Here is a 21,797-nt window from a genome sequence, read left to right on the forward strand (position 1 = left end):
GGAAGAACAGTTTGGAATACTGTTAAAATGTCCATACTACCCAAAGCAAAATATATATTCATTGCCAACTCTATCAGAATTTTATTTGTTTTTATTTTTAAAACATTTTTTTAAAGATTTTATTTATTTGACAGAGCACAAGCAGGGGGAGCAGCAGAGGCAGAGGGAAAAGCAGACTCCCCGCTGAGCAGGGAGCCCGACGTGGGGCTCAATCCCAGGACCCTGGGATTATGACCCAAGCAAAGGCAGACAGTCAACTGACTGAGCCACTCAGGTGCCCCTCTATCAGAATTTTAATGCCATTTTTCACAAAACTAGAACAAATAATTTTTTAAAAGTAATCTCTACACCCAACATGGGGCTTAAATGCACAACCCTGAGATCAAGAGTCACATGCTCAACTGAGTGAGCCAGCCAGGCGCCCCAGAACAAATAATTAATCCTAAGGTTTATGTGGAATCACAGAAGACCCCGAATAGCCAAAGCAGTCTTTTTTTTTTTTTTTTTTAAGATTTTATTTATTTGGGGGTGCCTGGGTGGCTCAGTTGTTAAGCATCTGCCTTCGGCTCAGGGCGTGATCCCAGGGTGCTGGGATCGAGCCCCACATCGGGCTCCCTGCTCTTCTGGGAGCCTGCTTCTTCCTCTCCCACTCCCCCTGCTTGTGTTCCCTCTCTCACTGGCTGTCTCTCTCTCTCTGTCAAATAAGTAAAATCCTAAAAAAAAAAAAAAAAGATTTTACTTATTTGACAGCACAAGCGGGGGGTGGGGACAGCAGGCAGAGGAAGAGGGAGAAGCAGGCTCCCCGCTGAGCAGAGAGCCCGATGTGGGGCTCAGTTCCTGGACCCTGCGTTCATGACCTGAGCCGAAGGCAGACGCTTAACCTCCTGAGACACCCTGGGCCCCCATAGCCAAAGCAGTCTTGAGAAATAAGAGCAAACGGGAGATGTCACTGTTCCAGACTTCAAACTGTACTATGAAGCTGTAGTATGAAACAATATGGTATTGGCATAAAAACAGACACAGATCAATGAAACGGAATAGAGAACTCAGATATAAACCCATGCTTTTCTGGCCAATTAATCTCTGACAAAAGAGGCAAGAATATGCAATGAAGAAAAGATGGTCTCTTCAATAAATATTGATGGGAAAACTGGACTACTGTTTTACATGATATACAACAGTTAACTCGTAGTGGATGAAAGACTTGAATGTAAAACCTAAAACCACAAAACTCCTAGAAGAAAACAGGTAGTTAGCTCTTTGACATTGGTCTTGGCGTTGAATTTTTGAATCTGACTCCAAAAGCAAAGGCAACAAAAGCAAAAATCAGTAAGTGGGACTATATCAAACTAAAAGGCATCTGTACAGCAAAGGAAGCCATCAATAAAATGAAAATGCTGTCTATTGACTGGGAGAAAATATTTGCAAATCATGTATCTGATAAGGGGTTAATATCCAAAATGTCTAAAGAACTCAATAGCTAAAAAAGCAGTCTGATTGAAATAGACATTTTCCCAAAGAACTTATACAGGTGGAACATATACAGGTGGCCAACAGGCACATGAAAAGATGCTCATCTTCGCTAATTATCAGGGAAATGCAAATCAAAACCACAATGTGATAGCACCTCATACCTGTTAGAGTCGAATTGACAAGAAGTAAGTGTTGGCAAGGATGCGGAGAAAAGGGAACCCTTATATACTGTTGGTGGGAATGCAAATTGGTGCAGCCACTGTGGAAAATAGTATGGTGGTTCCTCAAAATATTAGAAATAGAGCTATCATGTGATCTGGTATTTCACTTGTGGGTTATTTTTCCTGAAGAAAATGAAAACATTAATTTGAAAAGATATGTTCATTGCAGCGTTATTTACAAAAATAGCCAAGATATAGAAACAACTTAAGTGTCTGTGGGTGGATGAATGAATAACGACGATGTGCCATATATATCTGTGTAGTATATACATACACATACACACACACATATATATATATATACACATACACAGTGGCCGTGCCTTTTGCAACAATGCGGATGGACCTTGGGGGTATTATGCTGCAGGAAATAAGTTAGATTCCATTGATCTGTGGAACCTTAGAAACGATCAAACAAAACTCAGGTACAGGGAACACACTGATGGTAAACAGAGGGGAAAGGGGTTAGAGGGCTGGGGGGGTCAGTTGTATGGTGTTGGATGGTAACAAGATTTACTGTGGTGATCATTTTGTGATGTATATAAATACTGAATCATTATACCATACACCTGAAACTAATATAAGGTCATATACTATTTTACCTCAATTAAAAATATATTCTATATGTAAATCACATAATGGAGCCAACACATATTAGATACTCTGCAAATCAACTATAATATGATTAAAATTATTTATCTAATAAATTGCTCTATAAAAGGTGGGCAGAACCGCAAAAAAAATACTATGTAATTGAATAAAAGAGAACTTGAAAGAAATGAAGGAATCCTGAATATCAGAAAAATGCTTTTTCACTGGAAGTATGAGTTACAGGGGGAAAAAAGGTTATAAAGAACATAAATGGATGAGTTAGTTTTTGAACTATATGTGTCAGTTCAGAGTATTTCTTGACTCCCTGACATAAAGGAGTAGGGAATGAACACTTCTTTTTACTCCCATCTCCTGATTTTGGTTGATTTATTCTGTGCTCTGTTAAGATTCCTAACATCTACGTTCTCTCACACTTTGTTTAGTTCTATATTAAGCAATTTTAGTCCTCATTACCTCAGTACTGTGGCTTCTCCATTCCTGAGTTGATGAATCTCTTGATTGACTGAATTTCCTGGTCAGGTAATCCTCTCAAGCTATAGATGCTGTGTTCCTTGACTTTTTTTTTTTTTTAAGATATATTTATTTGAGAGAGAGTCGGGAGCAGGGGCAGAGGGAGAGGGAAAGAAAAGTCCTGGGAGGACTCGTGCTGAGCGCAGAGCCCAACATGGGGCTCAGTCTCATGACTCTGAGATCACAACCTGAGCTGAAACCAAGAGCCGGATGCTCAACTGGCTGAACCACCCAGGCGCCCCCCCTTCCTTGAGTTCTTGCATACTCGCTTGAGAATGCTTGTCTTTTGTTTTTATACTTGAAGGATTATTTGACTAGGTATAAAATTTCCAGATCACAATTTCCTTCCCTTGGAACTTATCAAATATTGCTTATTGATCTCATAGTATTTTTTGATTGGCTGGATTTCCTTTTTTATTTCATCCGGAAGGATTTGTGAGTAGTATATTTCTTTAGTTTTAATGCTGTTGTTTCCTTTAATATTTTGAGTCTGTCTACCTGGTGTTTTCATTGTTGAAAAACAACTTGGCATGAGGTGATATTCTTAGGAACACTTTCATTAGAACTGTGTGGTCATTATTTTATTTTATTGGGGCAATGAATGTTACTGTAGAAAAGTCTGATTTCTTTTCTGCCTCCTTGAAAGTGACTTGCTTTCTCATCCGAAATGCCTGACAATTTTTTCCTTTATTTTTGAAGGTCCAGTAATATAACCAAGATACATCTGCGTGTCATCCATAATCATTTTTTCTTGGATTACAGTATACTCTTTAATCTGTAGGTTTATGTCTTCAGTTAGAAGCATTTTCCTTATTTATTACTATGAAAATTTTTTTGTCCAATTATTAGGTCCTCTACTTTATGACACCAGTTTTCCTTATGTTGAATTTTCTCTTGTTCTCCATATATTTTATTTTCTAATTGTCTTTTGCTTCTGCATTTACTTTAATCATCTCACATGTTCCTTTTTATCAGTAATTCTGTTTCCACCAGTGTCTATTCTATTCCCTGATGTTTTAAAAGAATTCGTTAAGTAATGATATGTTTATTGGCTGTATATGTTTCTTCAGCACAAAGTAGTGTTTCATATTACGCTGCTTTATCTTGCCTTTTAGAGGTTGTTTTTAATTGATTGTGATGTTTTTAAGTTCTTTATTATGAATAGACCTTTGAAAATTTTCTTTGGCTTCTTGGGTTATGTTTCCTTCCGGAATGGGTTCTTTGCCATTTATATGCCTTACTCATTTCTTCAACTTTTTCCTTTCATTTATCTTCTTTTTTATTTCTTCTAAGCTGTAATATATGTGCATTGTCTTTTCAGCATGTTGGTGACTGATGTAGAGAACATCAGCCTACTTACATATGGTGTTGATGAATTATTTTTAATATCTTACCCATCTTACCTAAATGTGTTTTTCTCCCGGGCCTCAATTTGAATGCTGGGTATTGCTGGGAGCAGAGAAGGGGAAGCAAAGGAAAAGGGGTGACTGAGAGAGCCAGATGGGCAATATGACTTTTAGGCTCTGCTCTCTTAAAGTACTCAGTGTTCCCCTCCTGAATTTCCTCCAACTACTCATACCTTGTGTGGGTATATCCTCGAGCCTCAGACCTTTCAGTTCATTTTGCTCTGAGCCCTAGAAAGTGACCCCCTTCTCCAAAAATGTGGAAATGTTTAAAAACTTTTACCCTTGGTTGACTTTTCCCTGTATTACTTATTCCTTGCTCAGTTCTCCTTCTTGCCATTTTGGATAAGTATTTGGATTTTGTAAACTCTTTCCCTACAACCACTTATTGGTGGGGGTGGAATTAAGAATTATCAGAAGTCACATAGGACTTTCTGTTTCTTTTTTTTTTTTTTTAAAGATTTTATTTATTTATTTGACAGAGAGACAGCCAGCAAGAGAGGGAACACAAGCAGGGAGAGTGGGAGAGGAAGAAGCAGGCTCCCAGTAGAGGAGCCTGATGCGGGGCTCAATTCCAGGACCCTGGGATCAGGCCCTGAGCTGAAGGCAGACGCTTAACAACTGAGCCACCCAGGCACCCCATGGACTTTCTGTTTCTTATTTAGACTATCACTCCTCAAAAGTTGTTGCAAGACGTTGTATATTTCATTGTTGCTGATAGAATTTAGCTTTTAAAATTTTTATTTTAAATTTTTGTTGTAATCGGTTTCGAATAAGGGAGATTCTATAATCTAGCTCAGGGTTTCTTAACCTTGGCATAAATGGTAGTTTGGATTGGGTAGTTCTTTTTTGTAGGGGATTGTCTTGTGGATTGTGGAATGTTTTTGTTTGTGTTTTGTTTTGTTTTGTTTTGTTGGGTTTTGCCTTGTGGGATGTTTAACAGCATCCCTGGCTTCTACGCACTAAATGCCAGTAGCATTCCCCTAGTTGAGACAATTAAAAATATCTTCAGACATTGCCAAATATTCCCTGGGGAGAAAAATCACCCTGGGTTTGGAACTGCTGATTAACTTATTCTCTCATCTTTACTCCTCTTGCTAAACATCTGCATCTAAATTTTAAATAGTTCTTTCTTGAAGAGCCTGGTAAGTGTTGCCAAAGATGCACATCAGATTTAGGGAAAAAAGCTCAATATACTCTTGCAATTCAACTTAATATTACACGAATGTTAACTGTATAGGACTTATAAGCTGTCTGAGTAGTAATCCATGAATTAAAAAAAAGGTTTATGAACAAAGTGGAATTTTACTGAGTGAAAAAATTGAGACTTTTTAAACAACTTATTGTTTGGAGTAATGATACTCACAGGTTTACTTTTTTCTCCCTCATTAGTTAAAATCATGTTGATAGCCAAGTAAGTGAAGAAAATTCTTATTGGCAATTCAGTTGTTCTCCGTTTAGGAGACTGACACTCTCCAGTTCTAAGCTAAATAATTGTCATGGTAAAGTAATTTCCTTGAAAAGAACAGGCATTGATTCGCTCCTGTTACTCACAAATCCTATTTCAGTCAAATTGGAAAACTATTAAGTTTTTGGGAAAAAAATCAATAGGTATCAGGAAACCATTAGATCTTGTGGCCCTTGCTATATCTTGCATGAGTAATCACTGTAAACAGCTGACAGGTATTTCACTGTTGACACAGAGTGATGCTTGGGGGACCACATCTCCTCAGGGTAGGTGGACAGCTTCAGACACGGGAATGAGTTCAGTTATCCTTGTTTTTCCCTAGTACTCATTCTTTTAGACAGCCCTGTCACTAACTGGACCTGAGATGCTTTGAAAAATCAAATACTTTCTTTACTGCCGGTTTTCTTTTTCTTGTGTAGTGGCATCCTAATCAGGGCTTGTACTTTGCTACTGAACCAGTTTCTGTCAAAAACAAGTTTTAATTTCTTCGAAATTTTTTTTCCTCAGACCCAAATTTTCTATCAGTATTAAATAAATAGTATAAGGTTTTATTTAGTAATGCTGTAGAGTATATAATTTTACCTTCTGTTCTTTTTCTTCTATAAAACTTACAAGTTTTTCTATTTTTCGGTCAAGTGGCTTCCAAATTATCTATGTTGGTTTTGCTTCCCTTTAGAGAGATAATTCATTATTTGTGAACTGTATGATTACTAAATTGGAGAGAGAAAACATAAAAATAAGTCCCGTGTGCACATATCCATAATGCCCAAATTATTTGGTAATACGTATTGGTAGATTATTATGGGATTGATAGAAGCTTGGTGTTGGGTTTCTATGTGATAAGAGCTGATCTGTTTTTCTTTCTTTTTGAGGGGGTAGGGTGGAGAAGGGAGAGGGGAAAAATGAGTATAAGTAATAAAAGGTTCTATCATTGTAATTCTCATAAGTTTGGAAAGCCATACATACTTTGTATATGTGTTCGCCTGCTAATTCTGTCAGGACACCGTAAAACAGCCTGGGTAAAATAGTGTTTCTCAGTTTGAGTAAATATTTTTATTTGATGAATATTTTATATATTTTTCAGGTGCTGTAGCTTCTATGTTTTGGGTTGATGCTGAATTAGGGGTTGATATTTATCTTGATGGTAAGTTAAAACAAATATTCTTTTGTTTTCAAGTAAAATGTTATGGTTTAGATTTTTTTTTTTCATTCACATTATAATTTTAATCTTCGCATTGTTACTCTTTTTAAACTTGTTTAGTTTGATAATGAAGTAAGATTCCAAAGCCCCAGACAGTAGTAGAACTAGATGTCAGGTCTTAATTTCAGCTCTCAATTTAGTGCTTCCACTCTGGTTTTCCTTTAAAATGCTATGTCAGTTTCATATATCCTCTGACTTATGTGCTTAGTATGTTAGAGAGTTTTTAATTTTATTTAAAATATACAGTATGAGGATCATATTTATGCTTTCATTTACCCTTGAAGATGAGAGTTAAGCAAAGCCCCCACCCCTACTTTCTTTGCCTTAACACTTTTTGGGCAATTTTATTCATAGACTTCATTTAAGACATACGGAAACTTTCTGAATGAAGTAACTGTGCTCCACCCACCTTTCTTCTTTCTTTCTTTCTTTCTTTCTTTCTTTCTTTCTTTCTTTCTTTCTTTCTTTCTTTCTTTCTCTATCTCTCTCTCTCCCTCCCTCCCTCCCTCCCTCCCTCTCTCTTTCTCTTTCTTTCTTTCTTGATTTTATTTATTCATTTGACAGAGAGAGATAGCAAGAGAGGGAAGACAAGCAAGGGGAGTGTGAGAGGGAGAAGCAGGCTTCCCGCCGAGCAGGGAGCCCGATGCGGGGCTCGCTCCAGGACCCCGGGATCATGACCTGAGCTGAAGGCAGATGCTTAATGGCTGAGCCTCCCAGGCGCCCCAACCCGCCCACCCTTCTTTAAACCAGGTCTTCCATAGACTGAAGAGTGAAATTTAAGACTGTGCCCAGTCATTTGGCTCTGGTATATGTAGCATGTAACTGGTTGAATTCCCTAGGCATCAGACTCCTTCTGCTGTTATCATTTGAAAAAATTATTTGGCGTATAAATTCAGAGATTGCTAAACTAATTGACCATTTGGAAACTTAGGTAAATGTTATGGAAGATAATTGTGTGAGTTAGATTTGGTGCAAATTGCTAGGAATAAGATCTCTTAAGGCATCTCATCTGTTAAGCAGTAATATAAATGTTAAGAAAAGTCTTGATTTTGATAATGTGAATATATAAACTGGAAATAACCTGTCTTGTATAATTTATCACATTCCAGTTTATATTATGGAATTTGTCTCATCATATTTTGGATTGTAAGCTTTTTAAAGGCCAGAGAAATCTAACATTCTTTACTTCTTTACTTCTTTGTTTATGTAATTTAAAAAATTATTTTATAACACCTCTAATGCCTTAAAATGGTGCTAGACACTCAGTACACATTTGAAATGTGTCTGTTTGTGGAACTGAATTAAATTGAAGCTTTGGCAAGAGAAAAACCAATATTTTATTGAGTAACATTTGTGAACTGAAATAAGTTAGTTGTGATTTTCATTCTCATGCATAAAGTTGATTAAAAGATGTATTCCTTTGTAGGTATCGTAACTGTTGTGGATTCAAAATATGGATTAAAAGTAAGTTGAAAGAGTGCTGTGAATTGCTAATTATTTGTTAAAAGCTTTGTATATAGGGATTGATTATATTATTTTTTTCTACCTTTTTGTTTGAATATTTTAACAAAAAGGTTTTTTTTTTTATCATGAAGAATAGGTGAAATTTGTGTGTCTTTTAATTGCTGTGTTTTAAAATTAAGTGTATATTTTCTGTTACTCTGGCTTGATGTGATAGAAGTTGGAAGTGTAATATTTTGTAATGATGATATTACAGGATAAAGTTTGGGTGTGTTTAACTCCTCACTGGGATTCAACCCCAATGTTGATGAGTTTTTCTATTTGATAGAAGAAATTGAGCTTCATAAAGCATGTAAGAACTTTTTTCTCTTGTTAAACTGCTATCAGACACAAACTGGAAATAATTGCCTTTAAAAAAATAATTGCTTTACCTTATTTTGAAGAAATCAGGATTTATATGTAGGTGTAGTGAGGAGAAACTCTCCTTTAAAAGGTATCCTGTGAATGTTTTCATAACTGCCAAGTTCTTCAAATGCATTTAAATGGACTTTAAGTCATAAAATGCACTTAGTAAGATTTTTAAAAACATATTGCATAAAATAAAACAGTATTTCTCAACTTTCCAAGTGAAATACTACTAAAGGGAAAAGAGAATGAAATTATCCTCCATCTCCCATTCCCATTCTGTGATGTGAATAGCCCCCTAAGTAATCATTTCTTAGAAGTTTAAATTTATTTAAAAATTCACATCCATTTTGTATTCTCCACAATATATCTGAATTTGTTAATTTGAAAAAGTTTTCCTTCCGGGACACCTTGCTGGTTCAGTTGGTGGAGTATGAGACTCTTGATCTCGGGGTTGTGAGTTCAAGCCTCGTGTTTGGTGTAGAGATGACTTAAAAAAATAAAATCTTTAAAAAACTGTTTTCCTTCCAAACCTTCAATAAAATTATGCTCTAGGAATATATGGCAGGCTTGTTAAGTGGTTACCAATATCCCTTCACTGGCCCTTGGTCTCCCTCAGGAATAGAGCAGTCTAATTTGAGATGTTTGGAAAAGAATTTTCTTTCTTTCTTTCTTTCTTTCTTTCTTTCTTTCTTTCTTTCTTCCTTCCTTCCTTCCTTCCTTCCTTCCTTCCTTCCTTTCTTTCTTTCTTTCTTTCTTTCTTTCTTTCTTTCTTTCTTTCTTTCTTTCAGATTTTATTTATTTATATATTTATTTGAGAGAGAGGCAGAGACAGAGCACAAGCAGGTAGAGGGGCACAGGAGAGGGAGAAGCAGGCTCCCCGCTGAGCAGGGAGCCTGACGTGGGGCTCGATCCTAGGACTCCAGGATCTTGACCCGAGCCGAAGGCAGACACTTAACCAACTGAGCCACCCAGGCACCCCCTGGAAAATAATTTCTTTGTAGATTTTAAGTCCAAATTTATTAATCATCTTAAGAATCAAAGAAAGATTCCAAATATTATAATTTTACTCAGAAAAATTCTGACTGTTCTGAAACCCTGATATTTCTAACAAAATATTTATGGAGGAAGCAAACCAAATCAAATTCTTCATTCTGAATGTTTATTATAGGCACGTTTGAATTCATCTCTTGTATACATTTATTACCAAATTTGGCATACCTACGGGAGAGATAGCAGTTAAGATACTTTGTTTTCTTGATAGACCTAAGGTGTCATACCCAGTGTTAAACTCTTTATGTATTTATGATTACAGGAATAATTTTATATGTATATTTAGATGTGCAGAGGAGTTAAAGAGAATCTATTATCAGTGTAATTGAGGCCAAATAAACAAAGCAACATTCTGAATAATGCAAACACAGTAAACGTTTAACCTCCTGCCACCTTGATAAAACCTCTTAAATTATTAAATCAATATACCTACACAAAACTGACATACTGTCAGGATAATGGAAACTTTAGATTTTCTAAGTCAGATGCCAGATAAATAACTTTTCCTTTATATAAAGAATTTGCCCACTTGTCCAATTCCTCTGGTTGCAAAGCTTGACCCCAGTAGCTGCTTGTGATTCAGAGAATTCTGAGGCAGTACAAGTAATGACACTTGGATAATGGGCAGCAATTTAAGGGTGTCATGCTTCACAGAGCCAGCCCATCACAAGTAAAGCTGAGAAATGGTACCCTGTGGCCAGGCAGCCAAATTGAAACTGAAGTGGTAATTGATATCATGGGCTATCACTCTAATGGGATTGTCACCCATTGATCTGAAATATTCATTTTTTAATCACGGGCAAAGAATTGGACAACTTCAAATGACAGCTTTCTATTCTCAGGACTTGACACCCAGGCTGCCAACATTGTTCTTTTCAGTTCTACAAACGTGACAGCATTTAATGCAATAGAATCGGTGGATGAAGTTACACAGGAAAGGTCAAGTGAGAGGTTTCTTTTTGGCTCTTCTGTTATATTGCACTAGCTGTTGAAACAATTCAGTCAGAAAACAGTTTGGCTTGGAAAAGACTGGAAAAATAAATAGACTGACTTTATGCAATAATCGTTTTCTAACAGCTGAAATAGCGTCAGATCTATAACCAGTCCGTTAAGAAGAGAGAGCTGCTGCTGCTTTTTAAAAATGTCGTCTGACATCTTTGACACTAGATTTCTTTCCATTTTGGTCAACAACGGCGTTTTCCCCCGTATCTTTCTCTCTTCTTTTCGGTCCAACTTATTTCTGTTTCTGCAGAAGGGGATACCTGATAGCCCTTATTGAAGTCAGGTCTACTGTGATGTTATTTCACAGGGTTTCTTTCTTTCTTACTCTGTGCTGGGTTGGAGGGTTGAACCTTGACTTTTGGGAAGTGTTGGGTTAATTAATACCAAAATCATTTTGGTCTTTTTCAATATATAAGCAAAAGCTATAGTCTTTCAGCAGAGATGAGGAATCCTTTGGGCATATGTATACATTCTCTCACACACACATACACACACTAAAATTTTTGAAAAAAAATTTGCAGATGTTTTCCTTCCTTGCCTGTACGGGTAGAATATCAAAATTCCCATTTTTTAACTTTATAAATGGAAGTTATCCAACTGAGTAACCAGTATTGGAGAATGTCCCTTTGACTAAAAGACAACTGGTCTTTTTGCAGAGTTTGACTTGGGGAGGTAGGAAGTTGGATAAGGGAAATAAATATTGGGCTGATACCCAGAGAAAATCAATGCTGGTGTGCATTTATTATTTCTTTATGTTTGTATGGTCTTCAAAAATGCATAGAACAGGGCTTTTATCTCTTTTTCTATAATTATATGTGATTATTGCATGCCTTATCTGTAATAGAATTGTACATATTGCTTATTTTTATTTGGGGGATTTTATTTATTTATTTATTTTTTTAAAGATTTTATTTATTTATTCGACAGGATAGAGACAGCCAGCGAGAGAGGGAACACAAGCAGGGGGAGTGGGAGAGGAAGAAGCAGGCTCGTAGCAGAGGAGCCTGATGTGGGGCTCGATCCCATAACGCCGGGATCACGCCCTGAGCCGAAGGCAGACGCCCAACCGCTGTGCCACCCAGGCGCCCCTATTTGGGGGATTTTAAAGTGTTTTTATATTTGGTACTTCTTGACTGCCTGAAGTTAGTAAAATGTTGGTTTTTCCCAGTTAGCTTTGAGTGTAGATTTCTAATCTTCTGGAGAAGTAAATGTGTTAAAAACATGGGTTTGTGAAACTACTGTTAGTTCCATTTAGATATGGAAATTCAAAAACAAAATATCTAATTTTCCTGCCATATCTTTTTTTTTTTTTTTTTAAAGATTTTATTTATTTATTTGACAGAGATAGAGACAGCCAGCGAGAGAGGGAACACAAGCAGGGGGAGTGGGAGAGGAAGAAGCAGGCTCACAGCAGAAGAGCCTGATGTGGGGCTCGATCCCATAACGCCGGGATCACGCCCTGAGCCGAAAGCAGACGCTTAACCGCTGTGCCACCCAGGCGCCCCCTGCCATATCTTTTTTTATACCCCACAAACTGACAGCCAGATAGCCCCAAATTCATATGTAAATAAAGCTTCCAAAAGGTCAACAATACACTATTTTGAAAAATATTTCAAATTTTCAAATCCTGAAATATTTCAGGATCTTTCAAACAGATACCTTGCTAAAAATACATCGTTAGTGAATAGATATACTGCTGAATAGAAGGGGATTTATTGCTGCACATTATATAGAATATTTCAAATAATAACATCCACTTTTTCAACAAATAGGGGTGTTAACTGGAATTCATTCAACAAATTATTTGTTGAGCCTGGTGCCAGGTACTATTTCCAGGATGGTATCAGCCATATTCTCTACGGGACATAATAATAGGGTTTGCAGTAGCCTCAGGCCAAGAATAATTAGCAAAGATAGTGAACTTCTTCTTTTGGCAAGAAAGTTTTTGATATAATACTCTAATAATAATAATAAAATTTTGAATGTAATTTTTAATTAATCTCTATGAGAATACTCTTACGTGATTGTTAACATTTAGGTAACATCTGTATCCAAGATTGATTTTATGTAACAAAAAAGCTTTCATTCACAAGTTTTTAAAATTATATGATCATTTTACTTATATTGAACATGTTTTCAGTTTTTGAAAAATACCCCTATAAAAGAGTATCCTGTGACAGTATTAGATTTAGTTTCTTCTTTTATAAAATGAGAATAGCCATTTCCTCTAATTCTTATGAAGGCTAAATGAGATAATGTATGTAAAATGATTTAAGAATTGTGAAGTTTGATTTAAATACAAAGAATATTAATGTAATCAAATTGCCCTCAGTAGGCCGCTTTTTCTTGTGACAGAGAGCATCTCTTGAAGGTTAAAGTGATGAAGGTGGAATGTTTTGCAGACATGAACCTTATGGCATTGATGCCTTTAGGGATTTAAGTAGAATTATGGAAAAATAATAACTGCTTCCAGAGAGATGAAAGCTGCCTTGTGGGCCCCTAAGTCAGTGTCACAATATTTTTTTGGAGCTAGTTTGACTTTGGAGAGGTCAGCAAAGTAAACAGTTGCACTGAGGGGCCAGATCACTTAAGTGTGGGTTTCTCTAAATGACCACCTGCTCCTAGGCTGGAATTGGGGCTGTGGCCTTCCCACAGCTTGTTTCAAGGGAATAGGAAGGGCTCAGCACTGAGTCTATATTGTGTGTGATGCTGGGGAGGGAAGTGGAGTGTGCAACCGGAATGGATGGAAGTGTATTAGATTTTGAGAAAGTCTCTTTCAGCATTTATCTCTTTTACATATAAGTAATAATGAATATTTAGAACAAAAACAGTTTTGTGAAAAAGAAAAGGCTTATAATTTGAATTGTAATGCTGTTTGTTTTTATTGACATTATTTAAATCTGGAGGGTTTTCCTTTTAAGAAAAAGGAGGAGATGTCAAGGAGACAGAATTTTAGTCCTGTCCCTTCCCCCAAAAAACTACAGTTTCACTGTAGGAAAACAATTACAAATGGGGAATAAAATGCTTTCAGTTAGAAAAATTACTTCTGCATTTGTGTATTCAGTAATAGAACTTGTTGAAATCTATATTGGAAGCAAGAAAGGAGTCGCCAAAGTAAAATTCTTTGTGTTGACATTAGCATTTGTGTTCTCCCACAGTAACTTTTTTCAAACTTTGTTTTTGTTTAGCATTTAGAAGAAGAAAAACCGGATGGCCTTATCAATGAAGCTTCTAGGTATTTATATTTAAAGTATATATTGATTACTGGTTAATCGGAAAGGGAAAATTATTATGAAAACCAAAACCAAAGTGAGAAATGAAAAAACATAGTCAAGGAAAATTTTTCTTTTTTCCCTGTAATTGAATCATTTCTATTTATAATGGTCTGATAACTAAAATTTTATATAAAACTTTTATATATATCATAAAATGAGTGTTGGGTATAGCAGTTCTTCGAGAGGCGCTTGGGAGCAGTGAACATTTAAAAACTTTTCTTGTTCTTACATGATTTCTTTGGGATTCAAGAGGATGATGAAGAAAAGAGTTGGTTCACTTACTGCCTTCTTCAGCAGTAATTAATTTGATTCGTATATTCACTGTTATTCAGAACACAAGAGGAGGAAATATGGAAATAGTTTTAATTGGCATTTAGAACATTTTTTTTTGTTTAATACCTTTATGTTCCTAATTGGGTTGTCTTTAGACTTAGAAATACTTAAATCACTTTGCCTACTCTAAGCATATTCTTCTAATGGGGGAAAAAGGCTTTGGGATAAACCACAGTTGCTAAGTCTTCTGCTGGGGTTAAGGGGGAGTCTCCCTGAGATTTGCTAAGGATCATCCAGACATAAATAATAGACTGCAAGCAAGCAGTTGGCTTCCTCTCATTTTGGACTATGGTGCTTTGTGGTGCTACAATCCTGCCTGAACACTGCATTGGGTATGTAGGTATGATTCAGATTAGACTGAACTTAAACATTTTAAATTTTTTCCTTAATAAAATATATTTATTATAGAAAATGTAAATAGGCCAAATAGAAAATAGCTGTGTCATAAAAGCCACAATAAAGATGGGGCACCTGGGTAGCTCATTCAGTTAAGTGGCTTGATTTTGGCTCAGGTCACGTTTTCTGGGTGTGAGATGGAGCCCAGCGGCAGGCTCTGCACTCAGCGGGGAGTCTGCCTCTCTCCCTCTCTCTCTCTCTCTCTCACCCTGTACCTCTGCCCCTTCCCCCAACTCATGCTCTCTCTCTCAAATAAATAAATCTTAAAAAAAACCAAAAAATAAAGTTAAACGTAGAAGGCCTCCAATTTAAAGATAGTAACTGTTTATATTTTGAGATGTCCACATTAAATCTTTATTCATAGAACACTTACTTAAATAAAAATGGGATTATGATGTACATACTGTTGAAACTTGCTTTTTCAGTAAATTAAAGTTAATTTATTTTTGAGAATTTGGCTATGTCTTTTGAAATAATTGGCTATATCTTCAGGTAGCATAAAACTAGAATTAGGAATAAATAGCCTAGTGATTAAAATTTCCAGAAGAATTGAGGAAAATTTAAAGAATCCTTAGCTCTACTACTCCTGTTAATAGAAAATAGGACTTCTATTTATAGTAAGCTATTTTGTTATCTAGCATTCTGTCAATGGGACAGAATAGCATTCTTTAACTTGCATGTCTGTGTATCTGTTTTACAGAGAAAATACTTATTTGTAGTGATGAGGAAGATACTTGTTCATGATCCTGATGTATCTTCTGAAGTGTAGTTTTAAAAAAACTGTTCAGTGTTCATGTTAGTTTGTTTTCTTTAAAAATTCCATATAACATGGAATATTTTAGTCAGTAGACTGTCCATATTTTTACCGTATTGAATATCTGAATTTTATGCATTTCTTTACAAAGAAAATTATGAGTTGAAAATGATCCTTGATTGAACTTTTGAGATTTATCTTTGTAGTTTCAGAGAAGCAATGAGAGCACTTAGTAAATATTTTTTGAATGAATACATGTGAAATCTGAATTTATATAGTGATGGATGCAATTTATTTTTACTATTTGAAGAATGATAAATAGGAGTAAAATCAGTTACCATATAGAGTACTATATAGTTCTTAAAGCTATTTGATCTGAAGGAAATGTTTCTATTTTTAATTTCTTAAAATTTCTCTTTTGACATCTGTTCTTTCTTTGCTAATTTAGGCAAGTTGCTTTGGCAGATATCATCATCATTAATAAAACAGACTTGGTTTCAGAAGAGGATTTAAGCAAAGTAAGAACAGCCATTAGGTATGAAGTTTTAAGTGTTAACTACCTACAGATCCAAAGTGTACTATACAAAATATTTTTCCTATATTACCCTGTAGAAACTTAAGGTTCAAGTTGACCTGCTTCAGGTACCATTCTGGAATCATTTGTTGATGCCTAATTGACTGCTATGTAAATAGTAACACATAAAATCATTCCCCATTTCTTACGGAAGGTAGTGAGAATTCTTAGACTGATATTCAGGGTCTTCGGACCTCATCCTCCTTTTCCTGTCTTCTCTTTGCCTCTTTCTCTACAGGAAGTTCTCTAACTTTACTCAGGACGACTTACTTTCCCATGGATGTGTTTTGCCAGATCCTTTCTTTACTCTTACGTGTTCTCACTCTCACTCTGCCAATCCTTGAATTCCTTCCTTGTCTCTGTTTTTCTTTGCTTTCTTTTTTTTTCTTAAGCAATTTTATCCATTCTGTAGAGTTGTCCTGGCGCCTCCTTTTCTCGCTCGCTCCTCTGTGAAATCTCCCCTGACTCAGGTGGTCTCCTTGCCCTGAACCCTCACTGACTTTGTCTTTCTTGACTGTCATCAACCATGCCTGTCTCCCGGCTTGCTTTAATGTCTTCAGTGTCCATGGCCAAGGCTGGTCAACATAGGACAGTATGAATGGTACTCAAATATATGCTAAATGATTCAACTGTTATTTTGACTTTTCGAATGAGATTAGAGTTCAGGGACTTTGAATTATTTTTTAAGACCTAAATTAATAAATGCCATCTACAAAGAAACATTCAATAGCTTTTATTATTAGTCATCTTTAATGCATGTAATCTGCTGACATCGGATTTTGATTCTGTCAGTACCAGTTCATATAGTATGTTATAAGTTGAATCAATAAAGGTCAGGATCATGAGGAGATTGGCTGCAGTGATGAATGATTGAAGAAGAAAGAAATTCATATTTTTCAGCATATTTTGTTTTATTTTAATGTTAATATCCTTTGAGTCTTTACTATAGAAAACTGTAATACTGGCTCCATTTGGAGGGCAGGTGGTAGTGCTGCATAGTGTTTAAGATGATGGACTTTGGGATCTGATTGGATTCTACTCCTTGTTCTGTTTCTTGCTGTGTTCTTTTTGGTTCTCATCTCTAAAACAGGAAATAATACCTACTTCATTAAGTTTGGTTTAAGTGTTCATGAGACAGTGTAGGTGAACTATGCGCAGGGCCTGACACATAGTAAGTGCTCTGTTAGCTACTATTATCATTATTAGAGTGTAGATTTTTTTTTCCTGGTTTACATAGTAATTTCAAGCTACAATGAATAAAAATAGGAAAGAAATAGAAAAATGGTTGATATTTTTGAAAAGTCTAGAAAGATGAACGCAGTGAATGGAGATTACTTTTTTTACCCTTTGACTCTGGTCTCCTAAATTTTGTTTCTCTTTTCAAAATCCTCTGCATCATTTTGATTGCTGGAAAGGAGAACATAAATCCACGTAACAAACATGTTTGGCGTAAAAGGAAGGATTATTGCTACTGGGCTTTTCTGTCCCCATGTTGACTTTTTCAGCTGGGTCTCTAACAGCAGCAGTAGTGACTGTTAGCCAGCTTGTTGCCAGCCTGCTCTGTACAGCAATACCAGGAAAGAATTTGGACACAGTGCTTTGATAAATTACAGACCCTTTGGATTTTGACCTTCCATTGTACATCAGACTTGCAACTAACTGGGTATTAGACTTGGGGAGTTGGAAGAAGGTGAACATATCTGAGAGGAAGTGGCCATCAGATTATACAGTATATTCAGCAGAAAAGATTAAGAACTTTGTGAAATGGTAGAGAGACTTGCCTTGGAATCATTGTAGATGGGAAACCTTACTCATGAGAATAAGCTTGAACAAAAGGCATATATATTAAGCAAGTAACGCTGAAGGCAATGGAATTGGAGGTATAAAGGTAAATAGAGGAGGTATATAGTATGTTGGAAAGAATTTAACAAGTATTTTTGGTGCCATACAGAGGGAGTCCTGTTTCATTATCTTAGTATCAGAAAGGGAAGGACCAGCAGAGTGGGTAGAGATTCTAGTTAGGGAATGAAGAGGTTATTCTATGAAAGAACGTGGATGTGTGACTTACTGTTACTGTGAAAACTGAGGACGGGCTAGGGTCAAAGCCACTCACAACTAGGTTTTTATTTCTAGCCTGTGTATAGCACACAATGTGTGCTTGTGGAAAATTGAGTATCAGTAAAAATCTTGATTTATCTACTCATTTTTGAGAACATTAGAATTACTGGCTGTTTATGAATCATTTTTTCTAAAGTGAAGGGTCTCTTTATAATTCACAAAGTAGCCCCTAGTTTGTCAGTTGTGCAGTAGATTTTTGCCTGTCATGTTTTAATACCTACGTGGAATAAACGTGATTTATGGTTAGAAAAAAAAATAGGCTATAAAAAATGTAAGTTTTGCTTTTCTGTTTTTTTCTCCAGATATATTTGTATATGCTTATTTCCTGTTTTAGAAATAATATCTTTTATAATCTTTAAAAAAGTTTAACATTCACTTTTTTACCTTTCTTCATTTTTATGTTTATTTCAGATCAATAAATGGACTGGGAAAAATTTTAGAAACACAAAGATCAAGGTACTTTTAAAAACCATTACTAATATTGACAGTAAATAATTTTAGTTAATAATAATTATTAAGTAATTGATAAATATGCTCGATTCTATTATAAGAAAGATACATGTGCATTTTTAAAAAATGGGATCCCAAAATGTTTTGAATGTTCTTTATAAATTATTTTGGTATATTTGGTTAATATGTTTGCTTCTTCTTGTAGCTGAGACTACAGAGCCATGGCAAGACTGGGTAACTGTGCTTTTGTTTCATGAGGAAGAAAACATAGGAGGTTTTGTCCACTCAGTAAAGTAACTAGTATAGAAAACTGTAAAAGTATATTATTAGGAATCTCAGCTTAGGTTGAGGTACTTAAATGGCATTCTAATATTTTCAAAAAACTTCCTAGTTTTTTGTATAGCTGCAAAAATAATCTGTCATGTAAAAATAGATGGAACCTTTAAGTTTCTAACACATCCTTTTTTATATCTTTATTTTCATTTCCTGTAGGTTCTTCTTTTTATTCTGTTCATACAGATGTGCATTACTTTATAAAAATAGACATATTCTTGAAACATCTGTGAAATGTATTTCTCTGGATTGAATTCTGTTTTCCAATGAATGCCATTATGATTTCAGAAGATTTCTTACAGGGATATGTCGTTAAGCTCCTTTTTTAGCAAGAATGGTTCAGCAGCTCATAGACCCAGCAACATGCAGCCAGCAGCTCTGAGGCTCACAGCTGGCGGTCTGGTGCCAACCCAGTCCTTAATTCAGAGATTCTTTACTTGGAAGTGCAGCAGAGGTCTTAGCTGAGAGGCTTGTCTGCTACAGCAGAGATTAGAGGTGCTGACAGACTGCCCTGAGCGTGAGGCAGGGACTGTGGCAGCTGCCTGTGTGCATGTGAGCAGCTGGGGAAGGAATTTGGTATGTGTTCTCAGAAGCCACTCATCTGCTGGCCGGGGTGGCGGAAGAATGCCCTTAGTGTAAGTCTTCTGCAAGCGTCACCAAATGCGCTCCCTGCATTTCAGATTCTAGTGTAGAAAATCTCTGGTAATCTAACTCATACCAGAGTCATTCCTCAGTTATGGGTCTTCTTTCTATTACATTTTACCATTTTCTTTCTCCTTAAATTTTCTCTTCATTACAGAGTGACACACAGATGACCACATAAAGCTGAAATAAGTTTTTAAAAACCATATCCATAAATAGCCATGGTTCCGTTATAATAGCATTTATTTGGTTCATATTTACAAACATCTCAGGTCAGTTTTTACAGGCCCCTGGATTTACCTTGCTTCGTTTTTCTTTCTGTTTGTTTTCATTTTAGACCGTTATGTCTTGCATAAAGGTTTTATCTTGAAGAGATTGTTGTGTAACAATTTTGATGTTTATATGACATTTCTAACAGTTCTATTATATCATAGAACAATAAACATGCAGTGATTAAGAATGAGCAAATGGATAAATTCTCCTTTTTTCTTCTGTTTCTTCAGTGTCTTGTGTTTGCCATTGTATCTGAGAATCTAGGGACTTTCTGAAATAGTACTTACTTGCTGTGGGGGCTGAAGTGGGATTAGGATCTTTTTCAGTGAAGATCAGACCTCCATGTAGAATTCTTACATGATCATGAATCTTACATTAAATATTTCCCCCAATTCCTTGAGGCATACCAACTTGAGCTTTCTGGTTTAGAAACGAGAGATCTGGTTTTTAACAAAGTGGTTGAAATCACTGATGGAAATTTTGTTTTACTGTGTTTTTTTTTTTTTTTTAGAGATTTTATTTATTTATTTGACAGAGATAGACAGCCAGCGAGAGAGGGAGCACAAGCAGGGGGAGTGGGAGAGGAAGAAGCAGGCTCCCAGCAGAGGAGCCTGATGTGGGGCTCGATCCCATAACGCCGGGATCACGCCCTGAGCCGAAGGCAGACGCCTAACCGCTGTGCCACCCAGGCGCCCCTACTGTGTTTTTTTTGTTTTGTTTTTAAATTTTGATGCTTCAAGCATTTTTGGTTGACAAACACAGATGGTAGTAAAACTGATAATAATAAGACTGCTGTAAGCATATGTAGAAAAGGCTTACCTTGAGTGTTTAAGTTGAGGAATAAGAATCACGTGCAACATTGTCTTATTGGTAAGATTTAAGTTCACTCTGAGGCAAATGGAAGTTCTAATGGGCCATATCAACTTCAGAAGTAGGAGTGGGAGATTAGAGGAACAGCCATTCTTAACTCTTCCTGACTCCTTTTTAATCTTAGAGATTTCAGAGGCCCGAACAGAGAAAAACTAAAATCCAGTTGTTCAATAATAAGTTAATCAATTCAGTAAAGTATTTATTGGGCATTCTATTAGTTGCTAGGCATCTCTTGGCTTGTTGAGGATTTAAGCAATGGATAAGGTAAAAACTCTGCCTTTGTGGTAGGTGATGAGTCATTTGGGGGAGACAGAAGTAAACAAGCAGAACCCAATATATTAAATATTATTAGTATAACAGAAGTATTAATTGTGTAGGGTCCTATAAGAACAAAGACATAGAGGAACAACTACTCAGCTCTTCCTTTTTTTTTAATTTTATTTTTTCTATTATGTTCAATTAGCCAACCAACATGTAATACATCATTAGTTTTTGATGTAGTGTTGAACAATTCATTAGTTTTGTATAACACCCAGTGCTCATCACCACATGTGCCCTCTTTAGTACCCATCTCAGCTCTTCTTGATGAAGATTCAGGAAATTTTGAGTGAGAAGGTGATTATTGACCTCTTGAAGAGTGAATAGGATTTTTCCAGATGAACAAGAGTAGCAGTGGCTTTTTTAAGGCATAGGAAGATTTTGTACTCCAGGGACCTGTGAGTAGTTTAGAACAGCTAGAGCACATGGTGTGTGGCAGAGAGAAAAAGAGGTGTGACTGAAGAGATGGAGAACTTTCCACAAAGGATCTTGAATGCCGTGACATATGCTTTGGATTTTTTTTCTGTGGGCAGCAAGAGTCAGTGAAAGTTTTTAAAAGTAGTACGAATCCTGGTAGAAGGATTGAATATGGTGCAGTTCTGCATGGAAGAAAATACCAGAAGGAGGAGTAACTTCCGGGTGAGGTAGTGAT

The 21,797-nt window shown here is 36.1% G+C and overlaps 1 protein-coding gene across 2 annotated transcripts in view; it reads left to right on the forward strand.

Moving 5' to 3' along the window:
* LOC123776436 (zinc-regulated GTPase metalloprotein activator 1B) overlaps positions 1-21,797 on the forward strand; it is a 51,182-nt gene that overhangs the window by 14,282 nt on the left and 15,103 nt on the right. The window contains exons 5-9 of one of the 2 annotated variants that reach the window (XM_045772396.2): positions 6,772-6,831; positions 8,315-8,352; positions 13,998-14,044; positions 16,016-16,102; positions 18,671-18,715. In XM_045772396.2, the coding sequence (XP_045628352.1) occupies positions 6,772-6,831; positions 8,315-8,352; positions 13,998-14,044; positions 16,016-16,102; positions 18,671-18,715 (277 nt within the window). The remainder of the gene's footprint in view (positions 1-6,771; positions 6,832-8,314; positions 8,353-13,997; positions 14,045-16,015; positions 16,103-18,670; positions 18,716-21,797) is intronic. The other variant, XM_045772397.2, reaches the window with a different exon arrangement.

Source organism: Ursus americanus, chromosome 34 (assembly GCF_024610735.1).
Source record: "Ursus americanus isolate L20-20 chromosome 34, mUrsAme1.1.p, whole genome shotgun sequence".
Lineage (NCBI taxonomy): Eukaryota > Metazoa > Chordata > Mammalia > Carnivora > Ursidae > Ursus > Ursus americanus.